This window comes from Odocoileus virginianus, chromosome 28 (genome assembly GCF_023699985.2).
Source record: "Odocoileus virginianus isolate 20LAN1187 ecotype Illinois chromosome 28, Ovbor_1.2, whole genome shotgun sequence".
NCBI lineage: Eukaryota > Metazoa > Chordata > Mammalia > Artiodactyla > Cervidae > Odocoileus > Odocoileus virginianus.
Genome location: NC_069701.1, coordinates 5857351 through 5875972, shown reverse-complemented (window position 1 = coordinate 5875972; position 18622 = coordinate 5857351). Strand labels below are relative to the sequence as shown.

General features: G+C 41.4%; 1 protein-coding gene across 4 annotated transcripts in view; it reads right to left on the bottom strand.

Annotated features, from left to right (window-relative positions):
- Positions 1-18622, bottom strand: part of GRM5 (glutamate metabotropic receptor 5) — a 596160-nt gene that overhangs the window by 8427 nt on the left and 569111 nt on the right. For 3 of the 4 annotated variants that reach the window (XM_070457147.1, XM_070457146.1, XM_070457148.1), the window contains exon 9: positions 10365-10460. The exons of the other annotated variant lie outside the window; for it this stretch is intronic. In XM_070457147.1, the coding sequence (XP_070313248.1) occupies positions 10365-10460 (96 nt within the window). The remainder of the gene's footprint in view (positions 1-10364; positions 10461-18622) is intronic. 4 annotated transcript variants of the gene reach the window in all.

Here is an 18622-nt window from a genome sequence, read left to right as displayed (position 1 = left end):
TGTTTTTAAGGAGATAAGTTATTGATTTATATTCTCTTTTATTTACCCCATATCTCTTTACTTTTCACATATTTTCCAGTTTCAAGAAAACACCCTGCATATCTCTTTGGTTGCTAACTCAAATAGCACAGGTTGATTGAGCATCTGTATTGGTCAAGGATAATGATGAAGGCATTTGAAGCTTGAAACCATATAAGTTAATATTATCAGACTTTTTTTTCTATCCTGTAATTCAACAAAAGATATTGTTCTTTGCATGCATAGATACATGCTAAGTCACTTCAGTCGTGTCCGACTCTGTGTGACTCTATGGCCTATAGCCTGCCAGGCTCCTCTGTCCATGGGATTCTCCAGGCAAGAATACTGGAGTGGGTAGCCATTCCCTCCTCCAGGTGTCCTCTCTATAATACACTATTTTCTCTCTGACTTATTTTGAAATACCAGTAAATGAGAGGGGTGTAATGTCAAGGATAATCTTAAATCTGCACTGTTTTGAAAACTTTGATATTTCAACCAATATTGGTAATAAGATCTTTGTGATACATTTGCCAATGATTTTGATTCACCTGAGCTTTTTATATTGTGGTTGAGGGTTCTTGATATGAGACTTCCCTCAAAAAGGGTATAACTGAATTCAAGAGAGAGCACACTTAATGGAAGAACGCTAGCACTATGAGTTACAGGATTCTCTGATAGAGGTTGTTTTTCTTTTCCCTAGGACCTTGAGATGAGGAAGCAGATGGACAGAAGGAAGGATGCTAAGCATGCGCTGAGTGCGGGATGGTGGAATGTGGGGACAAACGGTCAGTTTACTGAGCTGCTAGAGGGTACACCTCACGGGAGGAAGAAACCATTTCCCATGGGAGGGGGTTGGCCAGGGAATGCTGCCAGCGTACATGAGACAGAGTGCATCTAGGTTTTGAATAATTAGTAGGTTATGACAAGATCCAAAGAGAGAATGTCAGGAGTTGCTCTCCAGAAAGGTTCGCAATGACCGAAGTCCAGGAATCCACAAAGAGCTTTCCAAGAGATAACCAGTAGTCCAGTTGGATTGAGTGGGGTAGAGTTAAGAAGTTAAGGAATCAGAAGGTAGTGTTTAGACTTTTTTGTCTGCTGTAAAAAGTCTTGGCCATCCCAGACCTACAAGAATCTTCTTTCTTCTACTTTCTTTTGCTCTTTTAATAACTCAGTAGTAATCAGCCTTGGGCTTATTACTAATAGTATCTGGGATAGATGGGTGATCTGCTATATTAGGCCAGAGAGGTGCTCTCATTGTTAGGGTGTGCATGCTCAGTCTCTCCAGCTGTGTCTAGTCTCCAAGAAGATGATATGTTGGGAAAGGGAAGTAGAAAAGGTCTTAGCTTCTATGAGCACTAGTTATAATGCTGGGTTTTTATGATGCTGTTGCTGTTGTTCTGTCAACAACTCATGTCTGGCTCTCTGTGACCCCCTGGACTGTAGCCCACCAGGCTCCTCTGTCCATGGGATTCGCCTGGCAAGAATACTGGAGTGGGCTGTTTCCTCCTTTAGGGGGTCTTCCTGACCCAGGGGTTGAATCCGAGTCTCCTGCATTGGCAGGTGGATTCTTTACCAGTGAGCCCCCTGGGAAGCCCCTCATTATTAGATGCCCATGTAATCTACAGGATTGATCAATCAGTAAATGATTATATAAAGAAATACACATGGCTTTTCTGTGTTAAACGTCAAGTGTAAGAATTCCCTTCTGTTCTTTAATATTTCCTGCATTTGATCTTCTTTCTTGAGCTCAACTAAAACAGTTGAACAAAGGAACCATGCATGCCATAATCATCTTTAACCTTCACCACAGCTTCATCCATTGACCTTACTCCTCATCTGGTCCCTAGTCCTGGTCCTACTTCAGGAAAATACTCAAGCCTAATTAGTATTTAACTTAGTCCTTCAGGCAGTGAGAAGAAGATTGATATAAAAAATAGTGGTAGCCAGGGTAGATTGAAGAGCTTGTTTTAGGAGGGTAGGATACAGTGTGAAGATGCTAACAGGTGTGGCCAAAATGAGGATAGAAAGGAACATATGGATGTGAAAACTATTGTGGGAAAAAAAAAAAAAAGACATTTGTCCTTGTGTATTGAGTTTTTCTTGTTGGTATTAGAGGAATTCAGAGAAAAGTTTGTTCACGGGGGAAGAAGCTCAAAGAAGGATTTGCAAATAAAGTGGAGCTTACCGAGGCCTGAAAGCCTAGGGAATGTTGAAATAACATGGATAAACAAAATCCAATTAATATGCATCATGCATATATGGCAAAGAAAATAATTCCATGTGTTTAAGCCTAGGCAGCCCTTCCAAGAACCCCGTGGTGGACTTCTGCCTTTCTTTTAAAGTAGCTGGAGCGAGAGCAGTGGCTGCATCCTTCTAACATGGTTCTCTCTGAGGACATCTCTTAGTAAGCATTTAGTCCCTAATAAAACCCTGGTGGGAGGAGAAGCTGTCAGCCCTATTTTAAAGGTCTTTGGTCGAATAGCAACAGGAGGCCTTTTTAGTACATCCCAGGTCCATTCAGGTGGTCTATTAAAGTGCCTGATGGTCTAGTATTGCTGCTGCTTTTTTTAAAATCTTTTAAATTACTTTTTATTGAAGTATAAATAGTTGACTTGCAATATTTTATGAGTTTCAGGTGAATACCAAAGTGAGTCAAAATTTTTATAGATTATATTTCATTTAAAGTCACTACAAAATAATGGCTATCTTTTCCTGTACAATATAGCCTTATAGCTTATTTATTTTCCCTCTCCCCCCAGCTTATTTATTTTATACATAGTAGTTTATAGTATTGTTTTGGCTTAACCACAAAATTTTATAAAGAGGAAGCATCCAGTGAAGGGCAGGCAGAAGTGTGTGCCAAGCAGAGGCAGTTTGTTGAATGATCACAGAGTTTTCTTTCTCAAGTTAAGCTGTTTCTTTCAATCCATAATTCAGTAACCTGGACTCTAAACTCCTCCTCATACTGAGATATGGGTTCTAGGCTTAGCTGAGGTGCTTCAGCTGAGAAGTTTTTTCCGAGATAGGAAATGATTTTTTTTTTCCTCCGAGTAATCACTGTAGTGCCCAGATTGCAGCTGAGCAGAGAACAAAAGAAGACACAGCTGTCTGTGCCTCTGCTGCGCCGTGCAGCCAGGAAGACTTTGCGGAAGAATCCAGCTTGATTTAAGCCTCGAATAAAACATGGGATTGGGACTGGTGGCAAAGGAGAGTCCTGGAATGACAACAGCTCCCATTTGAATAGAACTTTCTACTTCACAAGGTGTTTTCCCCTATATTGTTATATTTGACCTTCTCAACAGCTGTTTGACATGCACTTAGTGACATAGCATTTTTCATGATAGGTCTGTTCCTGCACTCAACCCGGAACCCTCCTGGGCAGCGATTGCATGTGTCTCCTGTGCTTAGGATGGTGCCTGGTACAGAGCAGGGGGCCGGGAGTCTCAAGACAAAGTGGAAGTGAAAGTGAAGTTGCTCAGCCGTGTCCGACGCTTTGCGACCACATAGACTGTAACCTACCAGGTTCCTTCTTCCGTGGGATTCTCCAGGCAAGAAGACTGGAGTGGGTTGCCATTTCCTCCTCCCTTTCACTTTAAGAAGATGAAGTCAGTTCTTTCACCTTGAATGCTTGGTATAGACAGGTTTTACTAACTTGTGTTATAGGTGCAAAAACTGAGGTTTATGGAACGTAACTAAATTGTCTAACTCAAAAGGCAGAACAGGGCCTCAAACATGACCCTAAATGAAGATCACAGCCACCACGCAGTATTGTCTCTGTGAAGGGCCAAGATGCACGCTGAACTGGGGGGCTGACAAGACATACTTTGTGGAGCAGCAAGGGCAATGGCAGCGCCAAAATCTGTCCATAAAATGACCTGCTGATAAATTCCAAAGCTCTGTGTCGACATTGACCTGAGGGACTGCAGGATAAGAGAACTTCCCTGGAATTTTACAGCGGTTGCTGAAGAACTAATTCCTTCTTTTTTTTTTTTTTGGCCACTCATTGTGGCATGTAAGATCTTAATTCCCTGACCAGGGATCAAACCCATGCTGCCTGCATTGGAAGCACGGAGTCCTAACCACTGGACTGCCAGGGAAGTCGCCCAGATGGTTTCCATTTAGACAAAAGATTCCTTTTGACCTTAGTTGAAGCACTTCAAGTAATGCGTGTAGCTTAGATCTGATGCATGAAGAGTACTTGAAGCTCGCGGCTTGAATCCCTCTTGGACGTCTACCACTGACCTGCTGATTGTTAACATCTATGAAAGAGCTCCTCATTTAAGAAAGCAGTTTTTTGGATTATTTTTTCTTTTCACATGAAATAGACACATGCCACAGGTGGGAGGCACAGTTCCAGTTCCATTCCCTTTGGGATGCTTCACATGCTTCGTGATGTATCTCTGCAACCTTTCCTTCCTCCCTCCCTCCCTCTCTCCTTCCTCTCTCCCTTCCTTCCTTCCTTGTATTATCGTAAGGACACTTAAAATGAGACCTACCCTCTTAAATTTTTAGTGGACAACTTAGTATTATCACATCATACCTGTTAGGATAACTATTAAACAACAACAAAAAAAATAAGGGATAATAAATGTTTCTAAGGATGTGGGGATATTGGAATCCTTGCACAGTGTTGGTGGGAATGCAAAACATCTGTGGAAAACAGTATGGAAGTTCCTTAAAGAATTGAAAACGCACTGCAACCTGATCCAGCAATCCTACATCTGGGTATACATTAAAGAAAAAATTGGAATTAGCATCTCAAAGAAGTATTAGTACCTTTGTGTTCACTGAAGCATTATTCACAGTAGCCTAACAACCTAAATGTCCATTGATGGATAAATGGATAAAGAAAATGTGTCCTTTCTGAAGAGTCATTTTTGCAAAGAAGACATAAAAATGGCCAACAGGTACATGAAAAGGTGCTTATCATTAATTATCAGGGAAATGCAGATCAAAGCCACAATCACACCATGCCTGCTAGAATGGCCACTATCACAAAAGAGAAGAAATGACGAGCCTTGACGAGGATAAAGCGAAGGGAGCAAAGGGAACCCTTGTACACTTTGGTGGGAATACGAATGGATGCAGCCACTGTGGAAAACAGTTTGGAGGCTCCTCAAAAAATTAAAAAATCACACTACCATGTGAATCCAGCAATTCCACTACTGGGTATTAATCCCAAAGAAATGAAATCAGTATCTTGAAAAGATATCTGTACTCCTGTGTCTGTTGTAGCAGTATTTACAATGGCCAAAATATGGAAGCAATGAAGAGTCCATGGGCTCCCCAGGTGGCGCTAGTGGCAAAGAACCCACCTGGGGAAGCAGGAGGTGTAAGAGATGTGGGTTCAGTCCCTGGGTCAGGAAGCTTCCCTGGAGGAGGAACCGGCAACCATGCCAGTATTCTTGCCTGGAGAACCCCAAGGACAGAGACGCCTGGTGGGCTACAATCCATGGAGTCACAGAGTCAGACATGACTGAAGCGACTTAGCACTAGCACTGAGTCCATTGGTGGACAAATGTATAAAGAAAATGTGGTTAAAAAATATTCAGCTTATTCTATTTAGAAATACAAGGAAATCCTGCCATTTATGACAACATGGATGAAATACGAGGGCATTATATTAAGTGAAATAAGCTAGAGAAAGACAAATACTGTTATGATGTCCCATGGAAAGGAAAAATATCTTGCTTATAATGTTTTTGTGAGAACTTGATGTATAACATTTGTGAAGGGACTACTAGTGTCTGATGCATAGTAATTACAATAATGGCAGCAATTGTTCTTAGTTTTATTTGTTTTAGAACATCTCTGAATGTGTTAGAACGTTAATTTGCAGTTGATGTTGCGGAGGAATGAAGACAAGACTATTGCAGCCATCCTCACCGATTGCTCAGCGACCAGCTGGCCTCTGCTATGCTGCAAAGCCGGACTCGCTCTCTTCTATGGGCCCTGAAGTTTTTCCTTATGGCCTTTGTTGTAACGTCTGCTTTGTCTGATATGAGTATTGGGACCCCTGCTTTTTTGTCATTTCCGTTTGCATGAAATATTTTTTCTAACCCCTCACTTTCAGTCTGTTTGTGTGCTTTGCCCCAAAGTGGGTCTCTTATAGGCCACATGTTGTAGGCTTTTCTTTTTTAAACAATCTGCCACTCTATGTCTTTGGATTGGAGCATTTTATGGACTCTGAATTTTGTATAACTATGTGTCTAGCCATTTCTGAACATTTATTATTATTTAGTTTCTATTACTCTTAATTCTGTTTGCACTGGCATAGGTTACTATTTATATTAAACGAGGAGTTAATCTGATAAATAATTATTCTTTGGGGGGAAGAGGTCCACATTGCTTTGCAGTGATCTGTTTTTCTGACTCTGTTCCTCAGTGGACAGTGAATTTTCAAAGGCATTAGTCTTGACTTGGTCATCCATTCACCTTGAGTCTTGTCAGTGCTTGACTCATAGTAGAAACTTAATAATGAGCATTATATGGAGGAAGAAATAATTGAATGAATGAAAGGCAAAAGAATCCTAGCACAGATATCATGTTTTGGGGTTACTTTCAAATCTGAGCTCCTTATTCATTTAATAATGACTCTTATGATGTCATTGTTACTGGATTCTCCAAGGAATTATTAAATATTTATACCCACTAATATTAGATGCTGCATCTACTAGGTGAAAATCAGTTAATCAACTGATTGGGGATTGATCTTTCTTTCACATCATTGATATCATGACATACCAACAGTAAAAATCACCCCTTACCACACTCCTTCCCTCAAGCACTGAATGGGCTTTAGATCTATTTCATTTGTTGAAGGAGGGCCCTTTCTCAGAGACTGGGAGACTCAGAGGGGCTGTGCCTCTCCATCACGGAGTCTAACATGAGCACATCGGAATGCAGACTTAAGAAGCACAGAGGTGGAATCCCCCTGCTGAGACGGGCAGTCATGACATTCATTGTTAAGGTTCTAGCCATTCCTGGGGTTGGATCATCACTGTATGAACTCCCACGTTACAGGGTTTGGACAATTCCCATTTCTTAGAGCATCTCCTTGTTTAGGACTTTCTTTCACTCCTCCTGCAATCAGACTACTCTGAAACACAGACTGTCCACTGTGAAAGTATGAACAAATGACAAATTATGCGACAGTCAGACGGAAAAAGAAAGTTCACCCAAAGGGAAAACAGCGACATAGTGTTTTGGGAAGCTAGACTGATCTGATTCCTTTCCAAGTGTGGGAGGGGGTAGGAGGAGGAGGGAGAGGGGAGGCGTTGTCTCCAGGCCCTGCCAGCGCTGCTGACAAGGTCACGCTGTTCTGCTGGGCTGTGACTGCATGCCTTGTACAACTGCTCCTCTCCTGCTAAGCAGTGTGGCTCACAAGGACCTCCCCAGGCGTAAATTCATAGGATACAGTCCACTCTGTAGTTTGTGAGATGCAGGTTGATATTCCTGGTTTTCTGTGGTGGTTTGAGCTTCCCTTAGCCCCTCCCTGGGACTGGCTGGACTTGATGGTGGCCACAGAATCACCCCTGATGTTTGCAGAGTAAACATGAGGCGTGCCTGTGACTCTGGGAAGCAACTGGGGGATGGAGTGGGAGTGGATAAGAAAGAGGCCTTATCAGTGGATACAAAAAGTATCTACCAAAGTCTTGTGTAGGTATTCTGTTTCCAGCCCTTCCATTCTATTTCTGAACAAGCAACTTGAGATTAACTACTCTAACCCCTTATTTAGAAATAGTTTACACTGCAGTGGTCTCCCCTCTGATATCTTAATATCTTTCTCTTAATATTCATGTTAAGCTTATTTCTTCTGGATAAATATATTGGTGTGCATATTGATATGAACAACTATAAGGACTCCTTCCATAGACTCTTTCTCTCTGTCAGTTTTTACTTGATGCTAAAGAAATGAGAAGAAAAAGTAGGAAGGGAAGGTCATTTGGTTCTTCTTAACTGCTCTTAATCTGTGGGGCTAAGGTGTTTGCTCCAACGGAACTGTCTTTGGCGCAGTGTACACTGTTCCCCTCTGCCTGCCAGGACATATCAGTGTAATAAGCCTCGCCATTACCTTGGCTTTATACAAACAAATGCTAAATGATGTCTTCCTATTATAGGGAAACAGACCATTCTGGTGTAGACACCCTGTGTGGCTGCCTTTGTAGATCTGGACCTGAACCAAGGAAGCTGGCGGCCCCTTACTCACGCTCTGTCTCCTCCTCACCTGTTTTCAATCAAGACAGCCTTGAACAAATTAATCACTAGTCTGATCAGACTTGAGAGTTCGAGGCGCTGACCAAACACTCTTGAGAATACTGCATGACAGAATTGAAACCTGATGTTTGCCATGAATAGCTCCACGTCATCTCCTACACAAATGGATTATTTCAAAACACATGTTTATGGACTGACTAAATCAGAATGACCTTGGAAACTTGTTACACTACAGATTCCTAGGTTTTGCTTCAGTATATATATATATATATATATATATTTTAAACTTTTTATTTTGTATTGTGGTAAAGCCGATTAACAACGTGGTGATAGTTTCAGGGAAACAGCAAAGGGACTCAGCCATACATATACATGTATCCACTCGCCCCCAAACTCCCCTCCCGTCCAGGCTGCCACATGACATGGAGCAGAGTGCCCTGTGCTATATACTCTAGATCCGTGTTATCCATTTTTGCCTCAGTGTATTTGACAGGCAGTCAGGTTTGCTAGTTTGGGACGTCCAGTCCGAGACAGTGCTTCAAATCAGAAGGCACTTTGGACAGAGCCCCTGTGCTCATCTGGGACAGTGTTTTCCCCTTGTCCTGCCAACCCTGACCCTGTTTGAATGGTTTTCAAGTACAGGAATTATGCCACTTTCTCACATCTGAATGGAAGGACACCAGGAGCCCCAGTACCAGTCTGTTGAGTGACCCCCACAAAATGATCCATTGGTGGTTATCTTCCAGATACACTGGGATCTAAAGACGGCCGTATACAGGGGCATAAGGCCATCAGATAAACCCGTGTGCACACGTACGTGCCTACACATACACATGCTCTCACTGTCTTGTGTCTGGGAGCAGTGGATTGAAGTCAGTCAAGCTCTTGACCAGGCTGCCAGGAACAATGACTCAGGCTATACGCCGCACAGGTCAGGACACCATTTTCACAGGCTGCAATGTGAATGGCCTTCCAAAAGTTGTGCCAGTGTCCTTGTAGAAACTTAGGCATTGTTTTGGAAACCAAAAGACCCACTGCCGCGGAATCAAACAGTGTTGGGGAGTGAAAGTTCAGTGGGACTGGATTCTCTCGTTGCTCTGCGGCAGGATGGCAGGCTCTGCGCTCAGCACATGCACACGTGTGTGCACACTGCACTCTCTGCACATCCCCTTTCCTTTAACCCAGGCTGATTTGCGAGAGCTTCCCTTCCACACAACAGACAGATGGACTGGGAAATGCTACAGTAAATTAGGGGTGGGGAGCTAGTTCATGATGATCAGTTTCCCCACTCAGGGCCCCTCCAGCCTCCTGGAACCATTTAATGCCGGCCGTGACAGTCTTTATCTCCAGAGCCCTCTTCTTCGAAACCCAGTCCCATGCAATAAAGCACGATTATTTCATGCAACACAGCTCAGTCGATGCTCATAGTTCCAAGTACCCCTGTTTCCTGGGCACAGCCCAATTGGGAAGGCCTGGTAGGAAGGAACATGCAGAGCGCAGCGACACGGGGCGTTCACCACCAAACACAGAGGAAGGGAGCTGCAAAGCTACAGTAGCTAGAGGAGGACCAGCTTTCCTGGTGTCCGTTCACAAAGAGCCGCTGGCCTCTGCGGTTCACTTGTTTGGCCTGGCGTTTGCCCTTGGCTAGGAGTTGACTTTTGACTCAGTGCAAGTCAGATTAATTCCCAGGCTTGTGAGATCAGGGCTGAATCTTTCCCTCCATTGCAGTCCTTCCCTCAAAACCAGTCCTAGGCTTTTGCCATTTAATTTTTGTCAAGCGACTGGATGGTTCTGTTTCCTCCCATCTCTTCCACTTTGCAAACTCCACAGAAGCGTTTGACCAGTACGTTAGGATCCACAGGGCCACTCACTGTGAGCTAAGGCTTCAGACATGCAAAGCGCACAGCCCTGGGGAACAGCAGCGTCTGGGACAGGAGGCTCCCATCACTTCTTGTGAGGACGGTGTGGGTTTTGCAAATCAAACACACACAGAAACCCAGTGGAGGCCCAGGTTGGACACACTGCCTGGGAGGCAGGGTCGGGTGAGGACCTGGGCCAGGGAGCCACCTGTTCCTGCAGCTTGCAGACACGTAGTTCACACCACCTCAGGCCACTCACGTTTTGCTTACCTGCTCATGGTTGCTCTCCCACCATTCCCCATACTCCCTTTGGGGGTGAAACACTCTATTTCCGACTTGTGCTGGGCCAGTCTCCTGTCTTTGTACCTGGTGAGCATGAACAAGGACAGGAGCAAACAGAAAGATGTGATTGTGGGCTTCACTGGCCGGGCTGAGGGAGAGCTGGGCTCTGGAGGGTGGCCTCGCAGCTGAACAGGGCCCCCGCTTTCACCGTGGTGGCTGACCGGTGACGCTGTAGATGGTCGTGATGGTATGCGGATCACACTGCGGGGCCATTTTGTTACTTTTTGGTTGAACCACATGTGGTCTACCCTTTTAAATTGCCTATTGATCATATTTAATAATCTATGGTAAAAGGAACATAATTCATAGCATCTAACGAAAAGATGAATGTCAGTAAATCAGAATTTACTTAATGTTTACCATGTGTCAGCCATGATGCTGGAATCTGACCTAAATGCAGTCCTGGCAACAACTCGTGGCAGAGCCTCTGTTTTTTTGTTTTTTTTTTTTTTAATTATATCCATTTTACCGAAGCAGAAACCTAAGATTATAAGGATTGAGCAGACTGATCAAGGATTTGAACACAGGAAGCTAAATTCAGAGCCTGCACTTTTAGCTATTATAATGTGTTGCCTCCTAGTTTAAAAAGTCATCCGTGTCATTAATGAACCTTCACTGAGTACAACTATGTCTGTGTGTTATATTGGAAACTGGTGATGCCAAGAGAGAAGAGATGTTCCTTTGATGTAGGAGGTTTATACAACCTTTAAACTGACGTGTGACTCAGTACTACGCTGCCTGCATTGTGGAGGGTGGTTCAAACAGCTTTTACATCAGAGTTGGCGATTCAGCGTACCTGGGAGGTACTGGAAGTTTCAACTAAAATTTGTGATTTCCAACATTTGTCAGCTACGTGGTGCATCAAGATGAGCCCTTGTATTTGTATGCCAGTTTTCAGAGCCTACATGCTTTCACAGAAATAATCTCTCTTTTATTCATCAGTTTAAGCCTGTGGGGGTAATTAAAGAGGCACTGTTATCTTCATTTGCCAAATGAGGAAACAGACTTACTTAACTAACTTGACCAGAATCACAAGCCTACCTAGTTGAGAGGAATCGTCTGTAGAGCTTGTAAGGGTCCAAGACTCTTAAGATTTGTTGTGTTTATTACATTTTCCCTCCTAAATCAGGAGCCTAATCTGGTGCCATGTCATCCATGTTCCTGGTATTCAGGAGGTAGTGATAGAGTGTCTTACTTTCAGAAGACTTGTTTGCCCTTGATATAGTTACATTTTAGAAAAGTTTCTTATCCTTCTGTTTCACTATTAATATTTAGTAAAACAATAAGCAGTAGAATTATAATCATTATTTGTCCTGGGATAAAGGCATTCCTCATAACGTTGATTTCTTCTAAGATGTTAAAAGTGTTTAGCATCTGAGTGAAAGTGAAATGGCTTATTAAATGAAGCAAAATAGATCACCTTCTTTGGTAGATGTTAGTTGAGCATCTATTAAATTCTAGAAATTGGGCTTTGTCCTGGGAATAGAGAGATAATTAACCCACAGGTGTTGCCTCGTAGAGCTCACTGTCTCTTGGGAGAAGGAAGGAGAGAAGGCAGTATGTACTCAGTAACTTTAGGTCTAGGCCATAAAGAAGAGAGGAAAAGAACTTAAAGACCAGATTGAGCAGCCTTTACTGCACCAAAAAAGACACCTTAGACGAGGATCCCCTGTGAAGTACCTATCATCGAAGGACATTCACACCGCAGTGGAAAGCTTTTTGTATTTATTTGTGAGTTGAGTTACACAGCCAGAAAACTGCTTTGGAGATTAATTTAAGAGAATATTAATAGAATAGTAGAATTATTTATGATTCGTTACAAAGGGGTCCTTGAAGTATTTTTTAACATCTTCTGTTAGGCTAATTTCCAGTTAATTTAAATCTTTTAATAGATAACTTAGGACATCTACACTTCCTGTTCAAAACTCTTCTCTCTGTCTCTGTCTGTCTCACTTATGTACACACACACACACACACTGCCAAGTGCCCCTGCTTATGAAACAGATCCTAAACATTCTATTCTCTCCTAACCCATTCTGTTTTGGTAAAAAAAATTATAAATAATATAAAAATAGAAGTCCCAACTTAAGTCAAGTAAAGCAAGGGATACATTAGACTTACTTGGAACTTCCAAATAGTTCTTGTTTTCAGAGTAAGGTGAATTTACAGACTGTCACTTAGAGACTGGGAAGCTCATCTTTGCTATCAGATGGGACCCTCCCTCTTCCTGTCTATAACTATAATTACAGCTTAAGTATGTTTACCAGATGCCTAAATAGGCCACATTTTCATTCATTCACTTATGCATTACTCCACTCAACAATAATGTACAGTTTAAAGTGGATAATAATGCTTTTATAGTCTCTGCTGCAGCTGCATAATTCTTTCTATTTGGGCTTATTTAAAAGATAAAAAAATCAGCTAAAAATAGTCGAAGCTGTTCAGAATGTATAATTAATAAAATGTCAGTGAAATTTATTTCTCTTATGTAATAAGTTCATATGTCTTTTAGGCACCTACTTAAACCTAGGTGCACATGCACACGTCCACATGTATCCACACACATGCGCATACTTGTGAGGACTGTTTTAAGTGCTTTACAAATATTGACTCACTTTTCAAATAAACTGCTTTGTAATTATTTTCAAGGTCACAATAAAAATAATAAGAACTATATATATATGTAAATACCTTAATCGCTTTGTTATACACAAGAGACTGACACAACATTGTGAATCAACTATACTTCCATTTTAAAAAGTTCTAAAAAAGAAATAATGATAACAGAATATTGAGTGTACCAGGTTCTTTTTGCTATATTATCCTCAGTTCTTAAAACTACCCTAAAGAGTAGGTGTTATTATCATCCTAAAGAGGGAGGCATTGAGGATGAACATGAGTAAACCCAGGCCCACATGGTTTATGAGTAGGGAACTCAGGATGAGAGTTTGTGCCTCTGATTCCTAAGCTCATCTTATTTCCATTCAACTTCCTTTTAAGTAACAATGTCAATAATTTTAGAAACAAGACTATGACTTATTTACTTTACATTGTGTTCCCTTGTTTGGGTTTAATTTACAGCATTCCTATTTACTGAATACTCTATGTGCAAGGTACTGTGATAAGGAGCATGTGGGTAACTCATTGACATGTTCAAAATCTGGAGTGGGATGATGAATTGTAAACAGATAATTTTTAAAGAAAGTGAGAAGTTTTATTGTAGAAACATTCAAGAAGGACTCTTAACCCATACTAGGAGGACTGGAAAAACTTCAGCAAGATATGATCCTACGGTAAATCATCAAAGATGAGAAGGAATGCAGTATGAAGAGACAGGTAGGCAGGCAGGAAAAAAAAATCCAGCACAAACATGTGAGAGGCTTAGCAGCATGGTGTAGATGGGGAAGACAGTGCTTTTTATTTTTTTTTCCCACTGCGATGGTGGTTTAGTTGCCAAGACCTGCCCAAATTATTTGTGACCCTTTGGGCTGCAGTCTGCCAGGCTCCTCTGTCCATGGGATTTCCCAAGCAAGAATCCTGGAGTGGATTGCCATCTCCTTCTCTGGGGATGTTCCCAACCCAGGGATCAAACCTGCAGCTCCATGTAAAATAAGACAAGGTAAAATGCAGGGTGTAGATGGATAGGGATATAAAACATAGCTTATGGATGAATTTATACTGTATGTTGTGAGATTCCACTGTGAGATCTTAAGGCTAAGGGAAAACAAACAAACATAGAGTTGACATTTAGATAAAATACTGTGGACTTGAGGTAGACTTGAGATAGACTACTTGAGATAGACTCATTCTACTGCAATAGTCATGTGAGAGATGATGAGATAATTCCTTGAGGTAGTGATGATATGGAGAAAGAGTAGATAACTGTTTCAAGAATATATGGGAAGTAAAATGAGTAGGATTATTGATGAATTTGGGCTTTCCTTGTGGCTTAGCTGGTAAAGAATTCACCTGCAATGCAAGAGACATGTGTTCAATCCTTGGGTTGGGAAGATCCCTTAGAGAAGGGAAAGGCTACCCACCCCAGTATTCTGGCCTGGAGAATTCCATGGACTGTATAGTCCATGGGGTCACAAAGAGTTGGACATGACTGAGCAACTTTCAGTTTCACTTTTCATTGATAAAGAGAGAAGTGTAGAATGCTACCTAAGTTACTGCCTTGGGTGGTGCACTTAACTAAGTTAAGAAAATATAGGAGAGGGTATATATTTGGAGGAAGAAATAAAAAGCTCCATTGTGGAATATGAGGCTGGTGGAACATACAATTGGACACATTTAGTAGGCACATGGATTTAAGAATCCAGAAGTTAGGGGACTCTTACATAGTTGGGAGTCATCAGCATACAGATGATTGCAGATACCATGAGGATGGTTGAAAGTACCCACAAAAAACAGATAAACTATGGGATGGTCACAGGAAGGGAATTATATACTCACTCAGTCTACCTGTTCAAAAACTTCTATAACACTGTTTATGTAAGCATTCCTGATAAAAACTTTTTGAGTACCTACTATATGTTAGATGCTGAATTCAGGGTTCTTCAATCTGCTATTTTTTTTTCTTCATACTCTTTAGACTTGTAGATCTGTGCTCACTATAGTTTTGACACTCTGGTTTCTATGCCATAAGTCTGGTATGAAAAACTGTCTTAGTAGTTTTTAAATATTTAAGAATGAATTGTTCTGAAATTAGCTTTAGTTACCTTCTGTAAAGATTTTTTGTTGTTGTTCTTTTTGTATCTCCTTTGTTCAGGAAGCTCTAGTTCCTCTTAGATCTACAAGAGACCATGTTTATCTGGTGATAAAATTAAAAAATAAAAATTAGAGCAAAAGATAAAATTTAAAAATATGGGGGTAGTCCCTCATGAATGGATAGTAAATGTAATTTGCCCATAATGATTTGACTAAAAATTCCATTTCTTTATTTCCTTTCCCCCATTTCTATCACTGTCTACTAGACATTGGATTACTGAAATTTCTCTACAGGCCGTGTGGTTCAAAATGGGTAAATGAATGCAGAATGAGACAAAAGATTAGAATAAACTGAATATATTCAAACAAAAATGTGTATATTAGGTGAAATAGCAGATATTGTGGGGATGATGCCTAAAGCTAGAAGGAAAAGAGAAAGTTTGATATTAGAAGTGACTATTACTTATGTGAGGGAGATTCAGGTAATAAATTTATCAGAAGTAGAATGACTAAAATGATACTAATTGTATTAGGAGTTAATCATTACAACTGAGACATGAGCCTATGATGATAGTTTGCCCTTTGTTGTTGTTTTGTTGCTGAAAAGTCATGCCTGACTGTTTGTGACCTCATGGATGGCAGCCCTCCAGGCTCCTCTGTCCTTGGAATTCTCTAGGCAGGAATACTGGAGTGGGTTGCCACTTCCTTCTCCAGGGGATCTTCCCAACCCAGGGATTGAACCTGTGTCTCCTGCATTGGCAGATGGATTCTTCACCACTGAGTCACCTGGGAAGCCCTAGTTTGCCCTTTATATAGCCTTTAAAGTAACTCAGAATGGCAGCAGAGCTTGGAGTAGACAGAAAGTCTTTACCCAGAAGTTGGCAGTAGATGGTACTTTTAAACAAAGTTGAAGGACAGAGGGATAACTAGATGTCAGGAGCCTCAGAGAAGGAGGTTTTTCACTGTTACGTTTCTACACGGCGTGTGGAATGTGGAGGCAGTATGGAGTTGCTGACTCCCAGTTGTGTGCCCTAAGGAATGTGTGATGCTGAAGGATAAGTAACCTTCTATGAAAGGCCTATGGGGGAGGCATGTCCTTAGATCCACCTTCATCTTCAGCCTCTTCATAAAACACACCATTTACTCTATTTTCTTTAACTCTCAAACCATACTAGGTATCATTCAGTTTAGTGAAATCCATAGGGAGATAGTTTATACTATGTGTAGAAACCATTGTACACATATTTTACTTTATTCTATCATCCTTTAAAATATTTAGAGGAAAAGAATCCAATATAGTCTATCTTAGAAGTCAGTGAAAGGATTCAAGCTATTAATAACTCACTTATTTGATGTGTATTTTCAACCCACCCACTGGAGCTCTTTTCCTGCTGATCTTGTGTAGTAGAAATGTTTGTTGAGTCCTCTTCATCAACACTAATGCCTTTTAATTACATTAGCATTTTCTACTGGAAAGCATTTGTTCCATGAAAACATTTGGCATCCCTTAATTAAGTTGTTGTTCAGTTGCTCAGTGGTATCTGATTCTTTGCGACCCCATGGATGCAGCACGCCAGGCATCCCTGTGCTTCACCATGTCCCAGAGATTGCTCAAACTCATGTCCGTTGAGTCGGTGATGCCATCCAACCATCTCATCCTCTGTCGCCCCCTTCTCCTCCTGCCTGCAGTCTTCCTCAGCATCAGGGTCTTTTCCAATGAGTTGGCTCTTTGTATCAGGTGACCAGAGCATTAGGGCTTCAGTATCAGTCCTTCCAATGACTATTCAGGACTGATTTCCTTTAGGATTGACTGGTTTGATCTCCTTCCAGTTCAAGGGACTCTCAAGAGCCTTCTCCAGCACCATAATTTGAAAGCATCAATTCTTTGGTGCTCAGCCTTCTTTATGGTCAACTCTCACATCCATACATGACTACTGGAAAAACCGTAACTTTGACTATATGGACAATTGTCAGAAAAGTGATGGCTCTGCTTTTCAATACACTGTCTAGGATTTCTATAGCTTTTCTTCCAAGGAACAAGTATCTTTTACTTTCATGGCTGCAGTCGCCTTCCACAGTGATTTTGGAGCCCAAGAAAGTAAAGTCTCTCACTGTTTCCACTGTTTCCCTATCTATTTGCCAGGAAGTGATGGGACCAGATGCCATGATCTTAGTTTTCTGAATGTTGAGTTTTAAGCCAGCTTTGTCACTGCCTTCTTTCACTTTCATCAAGAGGCTCTTTAAGACCAATACAGTATACTAACACATATATATATGGAATTTTAAAAGATGGTAACGATAACCCTATATGCAAAACAGAAAAAGAGACACAGATGTACAAAACAGACTTTTGGACTCTGTGGGAGAAGGTGAGGGTGGGATGTTCTGAGAGAATAGCATTGAAACAAGTATACTATCAAGGGTGAAACAGATCACCAGCCCAGGTTGGATGCATGAGATGAGTGCTCCAGGCTGGTGCACTGCGAAGACCCAGAGGGATGGGATGGGGAGGGAGGTGGGAGGGGGGATCGGGATGGGGAACACATGTAAATCCATAGCTGATTCATGTCATTGTATGGCAAAAACCACAACAATGTTGTAAGGTAATTAGCCTCCAACTAATAAAAATAAATGAAAAAAAAAAAAGAAAAAAATAGTAAAGGCAATCAATAAACATTTGTTGAATGAAAAAAAAAAAAGAGGCTCTTTAATTCCCTTTTCACTTTCTGCCATTAGGGTGGTTTCATTTGTATATCTGAGGTTATTGATAGTCCTTCCAGCAGTCTTGATTCCAGCTTGTGCTTCATCCAGCCTGGCATTTCTCATGATGTACTATGCATAGAAGTTACATAAGCAGGGTGACAATATACAGCCTTGATGTATTCCTTTCCCAATTTTGATCCAGCCCATTGTTTCATGTTCTATTCTAATTGTTGCTTCTTGACCTGCATACAGGTTTCTCAGGAGACAGATAAGGTGTTCAGGTATTCCCATCTCCTGAAGAATTTTCTGCAGTTTGTTGTGATCCACACAGTCAAAGGCTTTAGCGTAGTCAATGAAGCAGAAGTAGATGTTTTTCTGGAATTCTCTTGCTTTTTTGATGATCCAGTGGATGTTGGCAGTTGGATCTCTGGTTCCTCTGCCTTTTTTAAATCCAGTTTGTACATCTGGAATTTCCCAGTTCACACACTGGTTGATGCCTAGCTTGCAGGATTTTGAGCGTGACCTTGCTAGCATGTATGGTAGTTTGACTATTCTTTGGCATTGCCTTTCTTTGGGATTGGAATGAAAACTGACCTTTTCCAGTCCTGTGGCCACTGCTGAGTTTTCCAAATTTGCTGGCATATTGAGTGCAGCACTTTAGTAGCATCATCTTTTAGGATCTGAAATAACTCACCTGGGGAATTCCATCTCATCCACTAGCTTTGTTAATAATAATGCTTCCTAAGGCCCACTTGACTTTGCATTCCAGGATG